A 19,474-nucleotide genomic window follows, 5' to 3' on the forward strand; every position below is an offset into this window, starting at 1 on the left:
TTGTAATTTTGAACACCCTATATCTCAGCAACTAGGTCCCGTAAGGGTTCGTATTCCTATATCAAAATGAATCATTTATTGAGATCTCTCTGTGGTAGAGCGTGGTCGGTCGAATATAGAAACACCCTATATATGTAAAATTTTAAAATTTTTTGAAATCAGATTCAATTAGACATAAGAGTTAGGTATAATAAAGTCCAATCTTGTGTTAGAATGAACTTAAATTGGAAACAGATTTGACGATGGAACAAGTTATTCCAAACTCATTATTGTGGTTTATATTCGAATCAGAGATTCCTTTATTTCTTTACGTTGAGTCGGCTGTGAAAGAATTCAAATATAATCTAAAGTTTGTGCAAAAGTTGTCAAACACAAACGATTTTGTTCGATTTCATCCAAGAGGAGATTTCAATTTACTCCCGCATAAGAACCGACACAGAGAAGCGGTATATGGGGAAGCCCAAAATATGAAGATTGTGAGCAATTTACCTCTATACTAAGCTTTCGAAAAATATTAATTTCTTTGTAACCCTTCAACTTAAAAATAAAAAAATCGGTACATTTTATGAGGTTGTTAACAGCTTTTCGTAATGGTAAGTAAAAGACGATCGACCCATTCTGGGGGGTTACATGGGAGTGAAGTATTCTTAAAATTTCGAAAAAATTTTAACTCTCTGATTTGAATCGAAAAAATTTATTTTCATACCATGGATAATTTAAGTCTAGAGCTGAAATCATTAGTGTGAGTGTTTCTGTAATCTCATCTGGTCTTTTTTGTTAATATTTCTTGTAGTTACATAATTCACATCATTCTTACTCGAATTATACTTATCAGATGAATATGAAACGCGTACTTCCTTTATTTGTATAATGTACCTAATGCTTAGCGTGAAGCAATTGTCTCTGTTATCCCATTCGTTCTTTTTTCCATTGTGTTTACTTGGATTTCGTTTATTTCAAAAATTTCTAACTGAATGGGCCCTCAATATTCACAGCAGGAAAATAATATATTCAGAGTTATTTGGAGAAACCTTTTGAAAATATATTCAAGTAGTGAATCTTTTCGAGTATCATTTTTCATGAGCGCTATCAATTTTATTGGTATATTCAGGTGTCTTATTACTTTGTAAATATTTTCTCTTGTAACTGTGTCATGCTTTTTGGAATTCAATAAAAATTGCAGATACCAGTAAGCTGAATTCGTACTCCAATCTCAGTGTCTGCTTGGGAGTGAAAATATGGTCTGTTACTGCATAATACAGGGTGTTTCAAAAAGAGGTTATCGCGTCTCTAGATAGAAAACTGAAAAATACTTGATGTTTGCTCAGCGAAAAATTTTCGTAATGCCATCCGTATTCAAGATAAAAGGACTCTAACTACTAGCAAGATTCTATTGAAATTTTATACGAATATGTTTTGGAAGCTGATATATCCAATGAATTTGTTTTTATATCTGAATATCATAGAGGGCGCTAGTTACACTGTTCGTACTAAGGAGTATTGAACAAACTTTTTCAATATCAGATTTATTAAGCAAAATTTCAAGTGAAGTAATAACCGATGCTGGTATAGAGTAATGATAAATGTATTATATAAACAAAAAATCACAAGATGAAATGAAGCTAATAACATCAAATTCAATTAGACTAGGTATACAAAATGTCCCCCGTTTTCACGAATACACAAGTCTATCCATTTTTCTGAAGAGTCCACCAATCTTATAAACAGTTGGGAGTCAGATATGAAGTCATTAAATGAATTCTATCTTTCAATTCTTGAGGTGAATTAACCTCTGTAGCTTCTTCACCTCTACCAATCCAGCGATTTGGAAAAGAGTTACTCAACCAATTACGAAGTGCGATGGAGCTTCATCTTCATCTTGCATCTTGCAATAGAGAAAAAAAATAGAGATCTTCACTCATTTAGTGTTAAATCTTCGAATATCTCAGATAAGTGATTGCTTAAAAAATCCAGTTACATATCATCATTTAAATTTCCAGGTACCTTACCTGGCCTACCAGAATTGTTTTTTTTAAGTCTCATATTCCCAGTTTCTCGTCTTTAAATGATTCTAAATATATTTTTACTTGGTAAGTTTCTTCGAGGAAACTGGAGTTTCCTAAGCAATCGCCTCAGGTTAATAACATGTCATTGTATTAAAAATTTGAATACGTTTGAAAACATATATCTAATTTACCAAAAGAATGACAGTTGTCTATGGGAAAATGCTACTGCCGTGTAAAATTCAAAGTTAAATAATTATGAGTACTCAGCTATTAGGGGCCTTAGTATGAAACACAAGATTTTTGGTCCCGAACCGCAATACGTGATCATGAAATTGTTGTTTGTTTCATACTAAGGTCTCAAATAGCTCAGTGTTCATACGTATTTAACGTATCAACTAAACAAGAACCTATGCTGATTAGACTGGATTTTGTAACACGTTACAAAAAACGAAAGCTCTCAGTCCCAATTTTTTTAAATGTATCCGTTTTATCGATGGGGTCTCATTTACACGACAAAAAGTTTTCAATTAACATAATGGTTATTAATTAATAATAACAATAATTAATTACTTTACCAATACTTTATATCGGCATCGGTTATAACTTCATATTTATGATATAAATATTCCGAAAACGGTACACAATATCGAGTTTTACCAAGAATACCTTTTGGGTGTAAATTAAATGATGTTTAAGTAAACTTGAAATTTTGCTTAATAAATTTGATATTGAAAAAGTTTGTTCAATACTACTTGGTACGAACTGTGTCACTAGCGCCCTCTATGAGAGTCAGACATAAAAACAAATACATTGTATGTATCAGCATCCAAAACATATTCGTATAAAACTTCAATACAATGTTGCCAATAGTTGCGTCAAAATCGTGAAAAATGTTTTATTTTCTTCCACACCCTTTATCTTGAATACGGATGGTGTTTTTTATTGAGCAAATCCCAAATATTTTTCAGTTTTCTATCTATCCTAGAGAGGGGATCACCTCTTTTTGAAACACCCTGTATAAAATAGGAGTGTGGAAGTTGAACCAAGCTTCATGCACAATTGGAAAGAATGACTGCAGAGAAATCGGCCATCATATTATGGTAGTTTACGATTATATAAATGGAATAGAATGGCAAGATCTGGAAGATATTGCTACTTTTCTATCAATAGATCATGTGGAAGACACAATGAAAATTCATGATCCTAATATAGGATATTGATTGAATAGAGATCTGTGGACGTTGGAAAGCGAAGCTTAGGAACTGTGTATAATAACTATTAATGTTGCAGTCAGGATTCAAATCTAAAAACTTCATTCAGATTATGAATTTATGATCTTGAAAACTAGATCTGTAAAATTAGAAAATAATTATCCAGAAGTCTTTATTATAGAAATACTAGCTTTTACCCGAGGCTTCGCTCGCATCGGATCCATTAAATAAGTATCAGAAATCATTACAATAGAAATATATCAATATTATAACTTTATTTTATTGCTTGCTTAGTATTATCTATTTTTAAAAATTACTACATACAATGAAATTTCAAAACATACTCTATTGAAATACAGTATCAAATGTTAAAATATGTTTTCCTGTAACAAAAATAAATAGTTTTGAATTCTGGTAAAATGCTAAGTATTAATCTAGAATATTTTTGTAGACAAGTTACAAGTTTTTTCTTTGGGTGCAAAAATGTTTAAATTCCGGGCATTAGATATACGTGAACACGCTACATATAGTTGGCAATAGAGAAGCATGGATTTTCTAAATGTACTCCTGCTACCTGTAATGTCTGTCCTTGTGCTTTGTTTATAATAACAGCAAAGCTAAGCTTGACTGGAAACTGAACTCTTGGTCACATGTTAAAATAGTAGCACCAAGTATATTCTCCTCCAATTTTGTTATACGAAGCCTTGTTCCATTACATTGCAGATGAGCATCTAGATTGCGCATCAGCATTACTGGTACATTTAGTTCTAATTGAAGCTTATGTGACGGTACACTTGACAGTTCAAGGAAATTTAAAAACTCGACTCCATAATTGTATCTATCGACAAATATTCCTTCATTTCTCCTTGCACATCTTTTAAAATGTCGGTGTTAATCTTATTAACCACTTCATTTTTTGGCGCCAAGGCCCGCGAAGAATTTTTAGATGATGTAGATTTACGCTTCTGAGGTATTTTTTAGACATATACGCTTACACTGACAGTCACTGAAGGTGTGAATAGATATTGACATGACCGTCGGTAATATCGTACGTCGATAATATATTATTTAGGGTTTGAACTTCATGTATGTTAGATGGCGCTGAAATAGCAAAATGTTGATATTTGTTAACAAAATTTTTTTTATTTTTGTAAAAAATATTTTTTTTAATGAAAAGTATACTATGTTACTTCTAGTACCTCCCAGAATATGTGTAGAAAGTTTCATGATGATTCGTTAAGTAGTTTTTGCGTGAAAGCATAACAAACATCCACCCTTTCACATTTATAATATTAGTAAGGATTTGGAAGTATAAGTGAATATCATAATCCGAGAATAAACAAAAAATGCGGAAATTTCACATTTAATGTTATACGACCCTTTGACTATACAATTTCTCGAACATTGTTTTCATATAAAAAATGTTTACGTTTCTCATATCCTTTTAGGTCACGTGACTTTGGCCACTTTTTATTAAAATAGGACTACTTATATAGTATTACATGTTTTTTTTGTATTATTTTCAACAACAAAAACAGTGATACTACACTTGTAAATTAGCGGGTAGGAGCTATTATAAATTCACAGCTATATAATTTCAAACAAGATATTAAAAATTAATTGTTCGATTAAAAACCTAACTAACCTAATTCAGAGATAAGATTAAAGTAATTTTTCAAATGTTTGACCATGTATATGCAATTATATTGAGTGCTACGGTCTGTTTTACGTTGTCCTTTGTATCAGATATTCCAAAAGTGGTCCATATCGTTCCCTTGGGAATGAAATCGGTTTCTCTGTAGTTGGCTTAAACGAAAAGTAATTTTAGATGTCGACGAGGTCTAAAAATCGGCCAAACTTCTTATCTGCACTCTATATAATTTGTGATCTTATGAGACCGATTGATATTGTAATAGAAAATATCATGATTGTATTTTGAAAAACTCAACAAGTCTCAAAGCGCGCACGTGTTGGTGCAAGATACATTCGAACGAACAATTCATTCGGGAACGACTTGCTCTCTACGCATAACACGATTTAATATGAAAGATCAAAAATGAAAGAAGAATTTTACGACTAATTGAGAGAGGCATATATATGAGAGATAAATTTGATTTTCCGAATGGCGTATGATGTGGAATAGAAATAATTTTTCTTAAAATCTTGAGCATGTCAATAAAAAAAGTGAGTATTGATCCGCAATAATTACTCAACGAAATAGGAAAAATATTTAACGAAAAGTGTAACAAGCTGATTGGTATACCGCGCTTATGTCACGAATATCTATATTTCCTCAATATTTATATGTGTCTTATATGAGGATTGCTTTTTAAGTTTCGAGGCAGGCAAATAAAAACAAATATTTATAATTGGATATGGCTTTATTGTTTTTCAGTATTCTCCATTAATCAATAAACTTTTGCATGCCTTTCAACCAATTGTTGAAGCATTTTTTCCATTTCGATTTAAGTACCTCTAAAACATGTGACTTGAAAGCATTAACCGCTTCTTTGAGTGGAGAAAAACGCTGACCCCGGAATTCATTTTTGATCTGGGGGAATAAGAAGAACTCATTGGGCGCCGAACAAAAAAAATTACGGCGGATGACCCATCAATTCGATGTTTTCCTGTGATTGCTTTCCCTGACTTTTTCGAACACTTATGGCAAACAAACGCTGGTGTGTCATTCAGAATTGACTGTTCTACATTGCTCTGATGAAGCGGTGGCTTATCCAGTTATTCTGAAAAAATAGGCGACCATCTGCTTCGAAGTGCTTCGTGCGTGAAAAACTATTGTTGGATTTGGTTAAGGCCCATAAAGTCGATTATTGTTTAGTGTCTGGTTCATATGCATAGATACATGATTCGTCATCTGTCTTTGGAAGCAGCGGGATTGAATTTTTTCAGCATTTCTTTGCATCAATTGATACGAGCTTTTTTTTAGCGATTGTCAAATTATGCGGTAACGACTATTTTTGACAGCCAAATGTTCATGCAATGTTATATGTATGCAAGTGGAACTAATGCTCAAGTATGCCTCAATCACACGGTATGTCACATGACGATCTTGCAATATCCGTTTACGCACAGCAGCGATATTTTCTTACATAACAGCCGATTTTGGATAATTTTTAAGAAATATTGTATTGATATTTTTAAACAATATCGATTTATGCAGAATAAAAAATATCGATGTTTTGATTTATCGATATTTTTACTTCAAGGTGCGATTACCCAAAAAATTTTCAAATTCGAAACGCTAAAAAATATGAACAAACATTCAATTTTTTCAGTTTTATTTATTAATTAAGAAAATAAATATTTAAATATCCAGTAATCCATCTTTAATATGCTTTCCAACTAACCTGCTTCTATTATCTGGAAGAGCTAAATTGACAGCGGAAGCAAGTCTTTCAGATGATTTCAGATGATCCTGACAGATCAAATATCTTAAAGCTATTTTAGATGGAACTGGTGTGAAATGGCGTTACATGTTATAATAGAGGCAGCACTTAGTAGTAAAGCTCGCGCGTTCTGGTATACCCTTAAAAGTTTACTCACTTGTTTATTTAATTAATTTATTGATTTATACTTAAAACGGATAAAATATTACGACAGTAAGTGGAATACATAATTAGTATAAAATATTATGAAGATCTTGAAAAAATATCGAATTTGATACTCGATAATATAAATCGACTATCGATACTTCAAGATAAAAAAACCGACGATATTTATCAATTATTTTTTTAAAAAATATCAATAGTTTAATATATCGATATTTTCTGCCCCTCTCCATACCAAAAGTAGAGGTGAGTTGATCGGCACACTGCTGTAGGCTTAATCCACGTCGAAAGTCATACAAAATCATCCCAAGAAAATTTTCGATTTCATTCATTTTTTGACCAAGATGAATGCTTCAAGTAACAATGTAAATAGCACTCGTATGACAACACTTCTGAGTACGTTCACCATTAAAAATGTCAAACTTTTTGATGTCAATGTTAGCTAAGTTGGAATTTCTGGAACTGTTTACACCAACAGTCATAATTACACTGTCTGACGCGCGTTTCGATGACCAAGTTATCGTCTTCAGAGAATGAAGCTGGAGTTGACATATTCACATGAGTAATATTGCCATATTTCAAAACTAAAGTACTTAGTAGTGTCGAATTTCCTAACACTGGCTGGTGTTAGATTGGGTTTCTACGCTTCTTTTGTAACCTCAATATTCCATGCAGGTAGATGACCTAAATGCGAACGATCTTCAAACATTAAATCTCCACTATTAAAACGATGAAACCAACGCTGTGCTGTTTGCTCATTAACTGGGTTTTTCCCTTCAATTTCACATATTTTTCTTGTTGCGACAGCTGCGTCACATTTGTCTTAACAATACACGAATTTCATATTTATTAATAATGTACTGTGACGTCAATAAACAAAGAGAGAATGATAAAGAGGTATGAAGCACAGAATTAGAGATAAGTCTTATCAAGTTGCGACATGTTTAGGCGTAGGACTTTTCACATTTGAAAATTGACATTATTTAAGAGACACCCCAGTATTACTATTTGAATACAATATTTTTATAACTTATATTTTCATCACTCTAAATCATATATTTCCTCAGCGATTTAAATATTTCTTCGTATTGTGTTTATAATTTTAATTACACTTAATATTTACCGAATTTTATGTCTATTTTCGTGAATTTGCTTGAGAAATTAATATGAAGTTCACATATTAATCAAATATTATTTTCGATGTAACCAAGTTATTGATGTAAGAAATATCTGTACATTTTAGAAAGGGGATTTCTGAGGCAAAAAGTTCAATCTTTTGCACGCATCAACAATATTCAAAACCTCAACTTAAGAGTATAATGGATGAAATTTATAAAGTAGTTATACTTATTTTTTATAGAATTCTACAACGTACATCTATATCTACCAATATAAAAGAGAGATTAGATTTTTCTTGCGCGGTTTTTGGAGCCGATGGAGGGTTGGTGTCCAACGCCCCACATATTCCAGTACACTTAGGAGCCATGCAAGAAGCAGTTCAATATCAAATGAGAGCTAGAGAAAAGTTCAACGAAGGTGACGTTATTCTTTCCAATCATCCATCTGCTGGTGGCTCGCATTTACCAGATTTTACTGTTATCACACCGGTATTTTATAGGTATGTATGAATAAATTATTTTCTTTGATTTTTTCAATCTTCCACCTTCTAATATTTGGACGGATTCAACGATAAATTGTTCATATTCTATATATCTCTTATTGAATAATGTATTTTTCCACAGAAACACTTTTTCACGTTTTCACGTATTTCTTTCTTTATAAAAATCTGGCATATCATCTAAATATTAAAACACAATCGGTTTCAACCATTTTTGTCCTTAGTTGTCTCATCTTGACAACTATCGATATTATTATTGGTGATGAATCAGAATCAAAAAGGCACTAATCGCAACCCAAATACTGATTCAGAACTGCTACGACCAGAGAAAAGATGTAGTTATGTGTTTTATAGATGACGAAAATGCTTTTAACAGAGTGTTCCACCATAAAGTCGTTCGAATACTGAGGCGACATGACATAGATCAGAAAAATATACGCTGTACTGAAAACTTGTATTGGAACCAATCAGCTGCAGTTAGAGTTGACAACGAACTTCCAAAGACCCTGAAAATCTTTAGAGGTGTTAGGCTGGGATGTGTCCTATCCACTAGTGTTTAATATTTATTCGGAAAAAATCTTCCAAGAAGCTCCCGAGGTATCAAAGTAAATTGCACATGGATCAAAAATATACGATATGCCGATGGCACAGTCCTGATAGCATATAACATGAATGACTTCCAAAGGCTCCTTGAGATGGTTGGAATATTCAGTCAGCTTATGACCATTTATATCAACATAAAAAAGACAAAATTCCTAGTAATCACCCGTAATTTAGATGAGTTCTAGAATGTAACTATCATATAATAGCGAAGAGTTTCAATGAGTAACAAAGTTTAACTATCTGGGAATTTGGTTATGTGAAGACTAGTGATCAGACGTAGAGATCAAATCTAAAAATGTGTTTACGAACTCTGACATTGACCTCAATCTCGGAATGAGATTCACAAAATACTACGTATGGTCCGTACTATTGAACAATATGTAAGGCTGGATACTGAAAGTTAACACTATGAACAGATTGTAGGTATTTGAGATGTGGAGTTTCATGGACGACCAAAAAACAAAGAAGAAATTCTGAGGAGAATAAGAAAAGAACGTTAATTGCTGGGCACGATAAAACGTAGGAAAACAGCATATCTAGAACATGTGATTCTAAGCAAGAGGTACCATTTGCTTAAACTCTTAATAGCAGGACAGATAAAGGGAGGAAGAGGATTGAGCAGAAAGAAGATGTCGTGGCTTCACAATATCGGAAATTGGAATAAGAACAACAGGAAAATTACTTCAGAGACAGGATATAATGGTCAGAAGTGATCGCAAACATCCATTAATTGATAGAAGAAAAAGTTGATATGATATGATTGATAAATAAAACGACAGTTTTCTCTAGATATGAAAGTTACGCTTCTAAAATAAGCTTTTGAAGTCATATTATCTATAATAATATAAGAGACGCCTTGCGAATAAACCAAAACTTATTGTAGGAGAATACTAAAGTGGCTTCAGGCAATGTAAACTCTTAATTGATACATTAGACGCAATTAAACTGATCACCATAACAATATTGGAATGCTCTTCATCGATTTTTAACAAGTTTCTTACTAAATCAATAAGACAAAGGCGATGAAAGCTCTAGGGATGGGTTTGAAATTGAGAAGACTTATCGCAATGACTATGAAGGAACTAAAAACAAGGGCTCTGACTAGTGACAGAGAAAATGAAGAATTTCCAATCAATATAGGAGTAAGACAAGGTAATTTACTATCTGTAAATAAATAACAGAATATGCAGAAGACTTAGCCCAGCTTAAAAGAAGGAGAAATATTATTGAAGGTATGCTAAAGAAACTGACAAAAGAGGTAGAATAAATGGGGTTAGATATGATTGGGAAAAAATCAAAATAGGACATTATAAATTTGAAAAAGCACAAAATTGCAAATATGTAAGAAATACGTAAAAGATGAAATATATGCCACTAATATATAGAAGCAAAATACTGAATAAAAAGACCAAAATGAATATTTACAAAACAACAATAAGACCCATACTAATGTATAGCGAAAAAGATAATGACAATAACGAGAAGAGAAGAAAAGAAATTGAGAACAGGGGAAAATAAAGATAAACAGAACAATATTAAGACCAATAAAGATAGATTGAAATTGAGAATAATTTGCGAGTGAAATAAATAGACAATTTGGATGGATCTTTTCCGCAAAAAGGATTTAGAAAACGTTAGAAAACGGCTCAAACGTTGAATGGATGTACAGCCATGTATATATAAGACATTGTTTTACACCACGGATAGGCCTCGAGTGCTCCGTCGATCATCAGATAATCACTAAAGAATATTGCGTTGACTATTGAAAATATTGTGTTACGCAGAGAGTAGAGACAAACAATCAAAGGCTGCACCGGGTACGATGTTCTCTAGAGCCGCACTCCACCAAGACATTTTTTTAAGTTTGGGAACCGAAAGTAATTGAAAACAGAAATATCAGGTGGATACTACGGGTCTGGACAATGGATCATAACGCACTTTGACTAATTTTTGCTACAACAATAGCGGATGAACATAACTCTCGTAATCAACAAAGCACCAATCCTCACCTAGCTTCCGCTCAGCGCCATTCGGCTTGTGACTCTTTTCAAGATTAAAAATGCCGCTCAAGGACATTGATGCGATAAAACAACAAAGGCAATTCCAAAAACTACTTCAGGATATTGAAACATCACTGGAACGTTTTAATTAATCAAATGTAGACCACTTTGCAGGATATCACTTATTTAATAACAAATAGTGGGGAAATGTGGCTTCGACACTTTCGAGACGATCTTCCGTATACGTCTTCCGTATCGTAAGTTTTAATTTCTTCATAAAACGTTAATTTTTAAGCCACTTCTGTTGTCCACATGCAATAACGTTAACAATAAAAATTGTTTTCAACTCATATTGTTATATTTTTTGTACAAATAATTCAACTCTAATGTTTTTGGTAAACTGTTTCTATCGATTCCCTTCTGAATTTCACGCAATTTCTTTGTCATTTGGTTGAACCGAACCGAATAAAAATATGATAGAAGGGAGATTTGAAAGTCACTCTGAATGAGGTATTACTCAATAGCTTGTACCATGGGAATAGCCTGGATGGAATGGATGGAGATTGACGCGATATTGAGAAATTAACCTGTCACTTTTTTTTAATACAACGGGTTTTAGAACATTGAGGGTGAAATAATATCAAATGAACATCATGAATAATAATCTGTAACGATTTCAAAGGATCATAAATTGGGTTTTGATATATTTTTTAACACACTTTTCATATGGTATACTCATTATGATTATAAAAATATTGGAAATTCGTCAATGATACAACGAAACGTGTATTAATTGAGCAAATTAATAATATCACTTTTAATATATAATATTTTAATATTTAATTCCAATTAATTTAAGATTATTGTGAAATAAACATGGAAAAATGATACGAAAAGAATTTACAATTAGGTTGAACTGGTATAATCAAAACAATTATATAAGAGATAGTTGAACACAAAGAATAAAGATAAACAAAAATATAAAGAGAAGAATAGAGAGGGATAAGTAGTAAGATTATCGGAAGAAAAAGTGAAACTTGGGACAGGAAATATCAAGAAATAAAGGCATACATTGAAGTGCGAAAGAACAACGAAAAGAGCAACACATGATTCGTGTTACGTGATTGATTTCCCTGATTTTTTCGAACACTGCTGTCAAAAAAATGCTGGTTTACCATTCAGAATTGACCATTCTATGCTGCTGTAATGGAAAGGTGGTGACATTTCCAGCAGTTCCGAAAAAACAGGTGGTCATTTCCTTCGAAGTGAATCGTGCACGAACAACTTTTGTTGGATTTGATTCGTCTTTAAAGACCCATATAGTCCCAGAACTGGCTACAAAAAACAGGGTCGATAAGGTGCACGCCATTTCAGGTCAGCAGGGAAAACCCTCGTGAGAAGTAATTGAAAGTCCTGGAAAACTCATCTGAAAAACCTCATAACGTGCGCGTGCGAAACTTATCTATTAGGTTTTTTGGGTCTCAACTAAGAGCAGTGTTATAGCGCAAGAAGTTTTGCTTAATGGAAAATTATTTTTGATGTCTTCATTCAAAATATTTGTTTGAGCTACCCGAAATTAAAAAAAAACTTGCTGAAATAGAATCATTTTTTATCGCGCGCTCGATTTTTTAGCGCCTATTCATTTTCCACCTACTCGAGCCACCGTCAACAACGCAAAAAACGGGCTTCTAATTTTTTTAAATTCATTTACTGCGCCAATTATCAATTGATTTTTATAAAATTTCTCTTAAAACTTCTGGGAATAGTTATACTTTTTGATAAAGTTACTCAGTATTGAGTAACAGCTCGTGGTGCCCCAAGAAACTGCTCTTAGTTGAGACCCCAAAAACCTAATAAAAAAGTTTCGCGCACGCACGTTATGAAGTTTTTCAGATAAGTTCTCCGGTCCTTTCGATCACTTCTTACGAAGGTTTTCCGGCCTGCAAACTTCTTGCGCTATAACACCGCTCTTATTTGAGGTTTAAACGCCACGTTATAAAAGGTTTCACGCGCGCCCGTTATGAAGTTTTTTAGCCAATTTTTTCGTTCGGGAACACCGGCTATTATTTTCATATCCGACCTGTGCTGACCTGAAATGGTGCGCACCTTATCGACCCTGTTTTTTGTAGCCAGCTCCCCGTCTAATATAATCGATTGTTGTTCAGTTTCGAATTCATATGCATAGATAAGAGTATATGATCCGTTACCTGTCACGATCTTATAGACGTCTTTTAAAGAACCGCGATTGAATTTTCCTTGTCAATTAATGTGATATCTAACGTGAAAAAATCTTCTATATAATAAAATAATTAAACATCTACGAGGGTGGATCAAATATAAACCAGAATTTTAATATAAAAAACTTTATTATTAGTTACAGAGCTGAAATGTTTTGCAGTTTTTCTAGAGTCTCCGTCATATTTACATACTTTTTCATCTCTTCCGAAGCTTTAGAGAGCCTTTTTCGTAAAAATCTCTCGGCTTTTCACATAACCATTCGCGCAAGAAGGATTCTACGTCCGCATTGCTTTCGAATCGCAGTCCGCCCAATGTCTCTTTCAATGGAACAAATAAATAGTAGTTGCATGGGGACAAATCGGGACTATAAGGAGGGTGTCACAGTTTTTCCCAAGGTAATTCGCGGAGAGGAGTACAAACTTCCCAGAGTGTGAAGTTCTGCTTAAAATGCAGAAGTCTTGGCACCCATCTGGCTGGAATTTTGGGTAACCGAGTCGTTCAGGATTTAATTGGTCAATACTTCTTATGCTGATGCCCATATCGTGTATAGTACTGCTTCGGTCCTTCCAAATGAGTTTTTCAGCAAATTTTTCTTTCATCGGTAACACTTGTTCCGAGTCGCATTGAAAAGCGAGTTTACGCGGTCCCGGCTGTTCTCTACGCTTTGTGACAGACTAGTGTAATATCTAGTGCAGCTATCGTTTCTTTTTTAGCAATGAGCAAATGATTTATAACAATATAAACTATCTTGTAGGAGAATTAACCCAGCGGCAGTTTCCTATTACTTAAAAAAATACGTTTGATTGAGGTATTATCACACAACAAATCACTACGACACTAAAATCTGTCAGGCAGATTACACGAAAGATGCCATCTAAGCCTTTGCTTGGGTAGAGGTTGACCCAATGGTTGGGATGGGTTTCCATACGGTAAGAATATTTTTGGGAGAAGTGAGATATTTCTTCTTTAACTGACTTAATTTGGAGCTCACAAGCGATAACGCTGTTGGGTACATACCAAGGAGCGTTTACAATAATCTGAGTACTTTCTATTGAAATCTTTCTAGAATTGCTATACTTGAGTTGGATGCATTGCCCGATAGTTGAATACCATAATTACAGATGGGTTTAGTATGACTTTGTATATTAGCAGCTTGTTGTCGATTGTCAATTGGGATTTTCGACCTGTTAACCAGTTTGCCCAGTTTTAAACTCAATTGCTCAATTCCAATGTATTTGGCACTCTTTTTGTTGCAGAAGTTTCCTGTTTAATATTACAGTTGGACAGGTTCCTCTCCATTGGGTGTAGGTAACATGCATATATATATATATATATATATATATATATATATATATATATATATATATATATTTACTTTTATTCTCCAAGTTTTTAGTCACGAGCAAACGGCGCGTCTAAGTTTGTCTGCAATATATGAGAGGACATAGCTAGGCCCTGAAGAGATGCTAGCACGGCAGTGTCATCTGCATATATTGCGATAGTTACATTGTTGTGTGTGGGATTATCAGCTGTGTACATAAGATAGAGTATCGGGCCAAGTGTACTTCCCTGTGGAACTCTTTACATAATTGGATCTAGAGAGGTGATGTAATCTGGGATTTTGGAAAAGGTTGTGCGGCAGGTTTTTCCCGATTTTCTATAGTAGTCTATCGTGCCAGACCTTAATCGATATCTAAAAAGGCAGCCGAACAGTATTCTCTATATTAAAAAGATTGGTACACTTTTTTGTGACTCGTTGAATTTTTCTATGAGGGCATGTTGCTCTCATAGAAATACGAATTAGTGGTAATAGACTTATTGGTTTGTAAGATGTAGTGTCTTCAAGAGGTTCCCCTTGCTTAGAGATTAATATAATGTGGCCCACCTTCCACAGAATTGGGAAATAACTCGTTTTTAATAATGTACTGTACAATTGTGTAAGAAACTTCATCCCCTTATTTGATAGTTCTTTCACAGGATTTTTGCAATAATTTAGTCATATCCGGAAAATTTTTTGGGATTCAATTGTTGTATTGATTTTTTGACATGTTTTATGGTGAATTTTTCTAGGAGCTATTCCGGTTTATATCACCTTCAAACAACCTGCTCTACCATAGGATTAGAGGTTATATTTCTTCTCAATTTAGTTTTATGCTTTGCTTACTGTTATTTGCTTCCTATTTAGCATGTTTCCAGTTCAGCTTCTTTTTGCCTGATTGTTTGCTATTACAGGCTCTGGCTCTCCTTTTTGTTCAATTCCATTTCCTATATCACTTGTTACTACCTGTTTTGTCCTCAATGGGTCTCGTCATTTCCTCTATTTTTCACATATTGTTATTTTCTTCTTCCATTTGTTAGTTAATAACTACTACCACCAACCGTAGATCAGTGTTGGTAGTAGTGTGGTAGTAGACTGACGGAAGATTTCCGTTTTTGTGGGCCATTTGTTATCTCTCCTTGTTATTAAAAAATACTTTGTACAGTACTATGCCTACATGCCTATACAGTACTAGATGCCCAATAAGCGCGTGAGTAAGCAAGAAAAGTGACTTCTACAGTATAATAATTCATTAACAAAATAAGAAAAATCTTTGACAAATTACGAAATATTTGTGCGATTCTATGGGAACTTATTTTGTACGTTTTATTTTTTTTTTTCATTTTATGATAAGGATCCTAATTGTTTCAAATGAAATTTATACTTGATAAAATATTTTATTTATTAATAACATCATATTACCGAGCATGTTCTATTTTTGTATTCTAAATATAATGACACACAATTTACATTGAGATGTAAACTATGATTTCTCCTTTTTCTTTCCAGCAAAAGTGCAGAACCAGTGTTTTTTGTCGCCAGTAGAGGTCACCATGCCGATATTGGAGGTATAACACCTGGCTCAATGCCCCCCCATTCTACTAGTCTTGATCAAGAAGGAGTAGCTTTCAAATCGTTTCTGTTGATTGAGGAAGGAGTTTTCAGAGAAGAAGAATTCGTCAAAGCAATTATTGAAGCCGGAGGAAGAAATCTTTCGGATAATATTTCAGACGTAAGAGCTCAAGTTGCTGCGAATAAGAAGGGCATTGATTTAGTGTGTGAACTCATAGATCAATACGGTTTAGGTAAGATGCCTTAAGTTTGATTGGTACAAAAATTATGTTGAAATACTTTAAATGTTTTTATAACTTTTCAACTGCTATTTGTGAAGTACAAACAGCAATTTTTTGCATGTTAGTTCACACAAAAACTACTTGTGTCGTTTGTTCGAATATTGGTACGGAATAATCAAACTATGGAAAATCCTCTTTGTCACTGTTGATTAGTCGGCAATTATCATGGTTGTTTGTTGTGAATTGAAAATTAAATTAGAAGAAATGATGCTCGTAGATATCTATTTTATATTGAGTTTCGATATATTTTTCAATGTAATTAAACGCGTTATGTTTGGATATGAATCGATTGTATTGAAATTTCAGAAATTTACAAATTTAATGGGGGCGAGGGACAATAACTCGAATCGCGAGCACTGAACTTGATAGTTAGGGAGCTGACGGCAATTTCGATTCTTAGACGTAATGAAGTATGCACCTATGTTAGGTAAAAAAAGAATTAAAGTGGTAGATTGGATTCTTTTTATAAATAATTTCGAAATTGTAAAAGAAGTAAAAAATTATATTGTCGTTTCTGTGATCAATTATATTTATTAAATACTTTTTTTCGTGATAATTTGTCTCGATTTTAGGTCTCTTTTATATTAAAATCATTTTAAACATGTAGAAATTGACGTTTCGATCTACTTCAGTCTTCATCAAAATATGACTCTGACAGTTTGCGGAATTATATTAATCAATAGATCACTTACATCATGAATATTTTTCGATCTTGGGAAGAACAACTTTTTATCTCGCCATCAGATGTAAAAAATGAAAAATTCACAATGCCATACCACCTTAAAAATATGGTCTCCTAAAACCGCATAAACTTGACATACCTTTTCACCTATTGTTTAAGTATTCAAACTCTTACCCTATTTTCTGATTATTTCAAAAATCGTTTGAAAACATTTTATATCAAAACAAATACTCTTCTTCACCTTTTGATCTGCGGGAATACGAAGAAATCATTAGGTGCCAAATAAGGTCTGTATGGAGGAGGACTTATCAATTCGATGTTTCGACTGTCGCATTGTCGTGTTGGAGAATGATTCGTCTTCTGCGATTGGTTTCCCAGGTTTTCTTTCGAACACTTGTAAACAAATGGTGGTGTAACATTCAGAATTACCGTTCTATGTCGCTCTACTGGAACGGTAGCGATATGTCCAATTCGATTTGGCTCGTCTTGGAAGATCCATACAGTCGATTGTTGTTTAAGTTCCGGTTCATATGCATATAACCATGATTCGGCGCCTGTCACGATCTTATAGAGGTCTTTTGAGTGCCGTCAATGTTACATGGTACTGGTAACATTGACGTAACTTTAGGAGCAAGTAAGGTAAAGGAAAGAAAGCTGCTACGGCTCACAAAGAAATATGTGAAATTTATGGTACTGATGTCAGAATGTCAGAATTGGTATAAAAAATTTCGTTTTAGAGATTTTCCCCTCAAAGATGAAGAACGCTCTGGTCGGCCTGCTGGAGTTGTTGATAACCAAATCAATGTCATAATTCAAGAGGATCTCGTCACATAACTGTTCAAAAGGTTGAGAAGAGGCACCATATGATTACCACTTATTTCGAATGAAAAAAACATAAATGACATGAGACATGAGGAAAAGGAGGCAAATATACACAACTCTGATTACGTCTTTTGAATACTTCAATACATGATACTCCAATACTGCATTTCAATCTTTCTATTTTTCGTGAAGTTTTAGAATTTTCAAACTTTGACATATACTATTCGAATAGATGCTCCAAACTATATTAAATCGCTTTACATTGTTTGGAGCGTCTGACTTGTTTTGGAGCAACTATATTTCTCTCTTTCTCTCCATTACCTCCACTCCCTCTTTTGTTATTTCAAATCACTTATCCTTTCTAGCGTTCTTTTCGATGCGGATAAATATAATATTTGTTGGTGAATTTTGGATCTCTTCTTCTGAATTAAAATTAGGTTTTATAACAGGTAAAAAATAGACTATGCGAATTATTTCGCTTTATCAATTTAAATAATAGTAAATAACTACCTGTGAATATTTGATTTCACAACAAAATCTGACCGCATTTTTGACAGATGGTCTCTTTCAGGATATATTTTTGCAAGACAATTTTGAATTAATTCCAAATCAGTTGGTAGCCAATTTAGAATAAAAAGAAAGGAAACTGGAATTATCTAAATATATAAACAAAATTGTAATTGAAATAACAAGCTTAGACATCATCAACGGTACTTCCAATTACATTTAGCAATTTTGTCATTTACACCAAGTAACTTAATGAAACACTAGAGACCGTATAAATACAAGTGAATTACCCTGTATATTGAGTTTAAAATGTAGAAAAGCTTAATATGTAGCCTCAAAATATGTATTTGTTCCAAAAATTTCCATGTCCACGTGGAAGAATGTAATGAAAGATAACCTGAAATTTGACAATTTTTTCCAGACGTAGTCCAGGCTTATATGAGCCATATTCAAAATAATGCAGAGGTTGCAGTGAGAGATATGTTAAAAGATGTGGCTAAAGAAGCAAGATTGCGAATGGGAACTTCAAAGTTAACAGCGGAAGATTTTATGGATGACGGATCTAAAATAAAATTAACGGTATCTTTAGATGAGGAGAATGGATCAGCCTACTGTGATTTTAAGTAAGTGTTTATTTTTTTATTTATTGGCTTAGTTTCAAATCCTACCATTGATTTAGTATGATGTCTGCTCATTAACTTAAACCAATTTGCTCTTTCTTCTTCTGTATGCGTATATATTCAGATCTAGTATCGTTTATATACTACATGAATCTTGATTTTCAAGTGTCAAAACATAATTTTGGAAACTTATAGTTAGAAAACCTTACATACTTTCAATTATCATGACAGTTATAGAAAAAGATTAGTTCGCGTTGGATACCGCATAATTTGATAATCACACAAAGAAAAGATCCTATCGATTGCTGCTAGGAAATGGGGAAAAAATTGAATCGTGGTTTTTCAAAAGACCTCTATAAGATCTTGAGAAATAACGAATCATAGATCTATGCGTATTAACCCAAAACTAAACAACAATAAACTTTCAAGA

The 19,474-nt window shown here is 33.3% G+C and overlaps 1 protein-coding gene across 2 annotated transcripts in view; it reads left to right on the top strand.

Annotated features, from left to right (window-relative positions):
• LOC130444258 (5-oxoprolinase) overlaps positions 1–19,474 on the top strand; it is a 169,458-nt gene that overhangs the window by 75,618 nt on the left and 74,366 nt on the right. For both annotated transcript variants that reach the window (XM_056779321.1, XM_056779322.1), the window contains exons 11-13: positions 8,144–8,401; positions 16,070–16,365; positions 18,846–19,047. In XM_056779321.1, the coding sequence (XP_056635299.1) occupies positions 8,144–8,401; positions 16,070–16,365; positions 18,846–19,047 (756 nt within the window). The remainder of the gene's footprint in view (positions 1–8,143; positions 8,402–16,069; positions 16,366–18,845; positions 19,048–19,474) is intronic.

Source organism: Diorhabda sublineata, chromosome 5, assembly GCF_026230105.1.
Source record: "Diorhabda sublineata isolate icDioSubl1.1 chromosome 5, icDioSubl1.1, whole genome shotgun sequence".
Lineage (NCBI taxonomy): Eukaryota > Metazoa > Arthropoda > Insecta > Coleoptera > Chrysomelidae > Diorhabda > Diorhabda sublineata.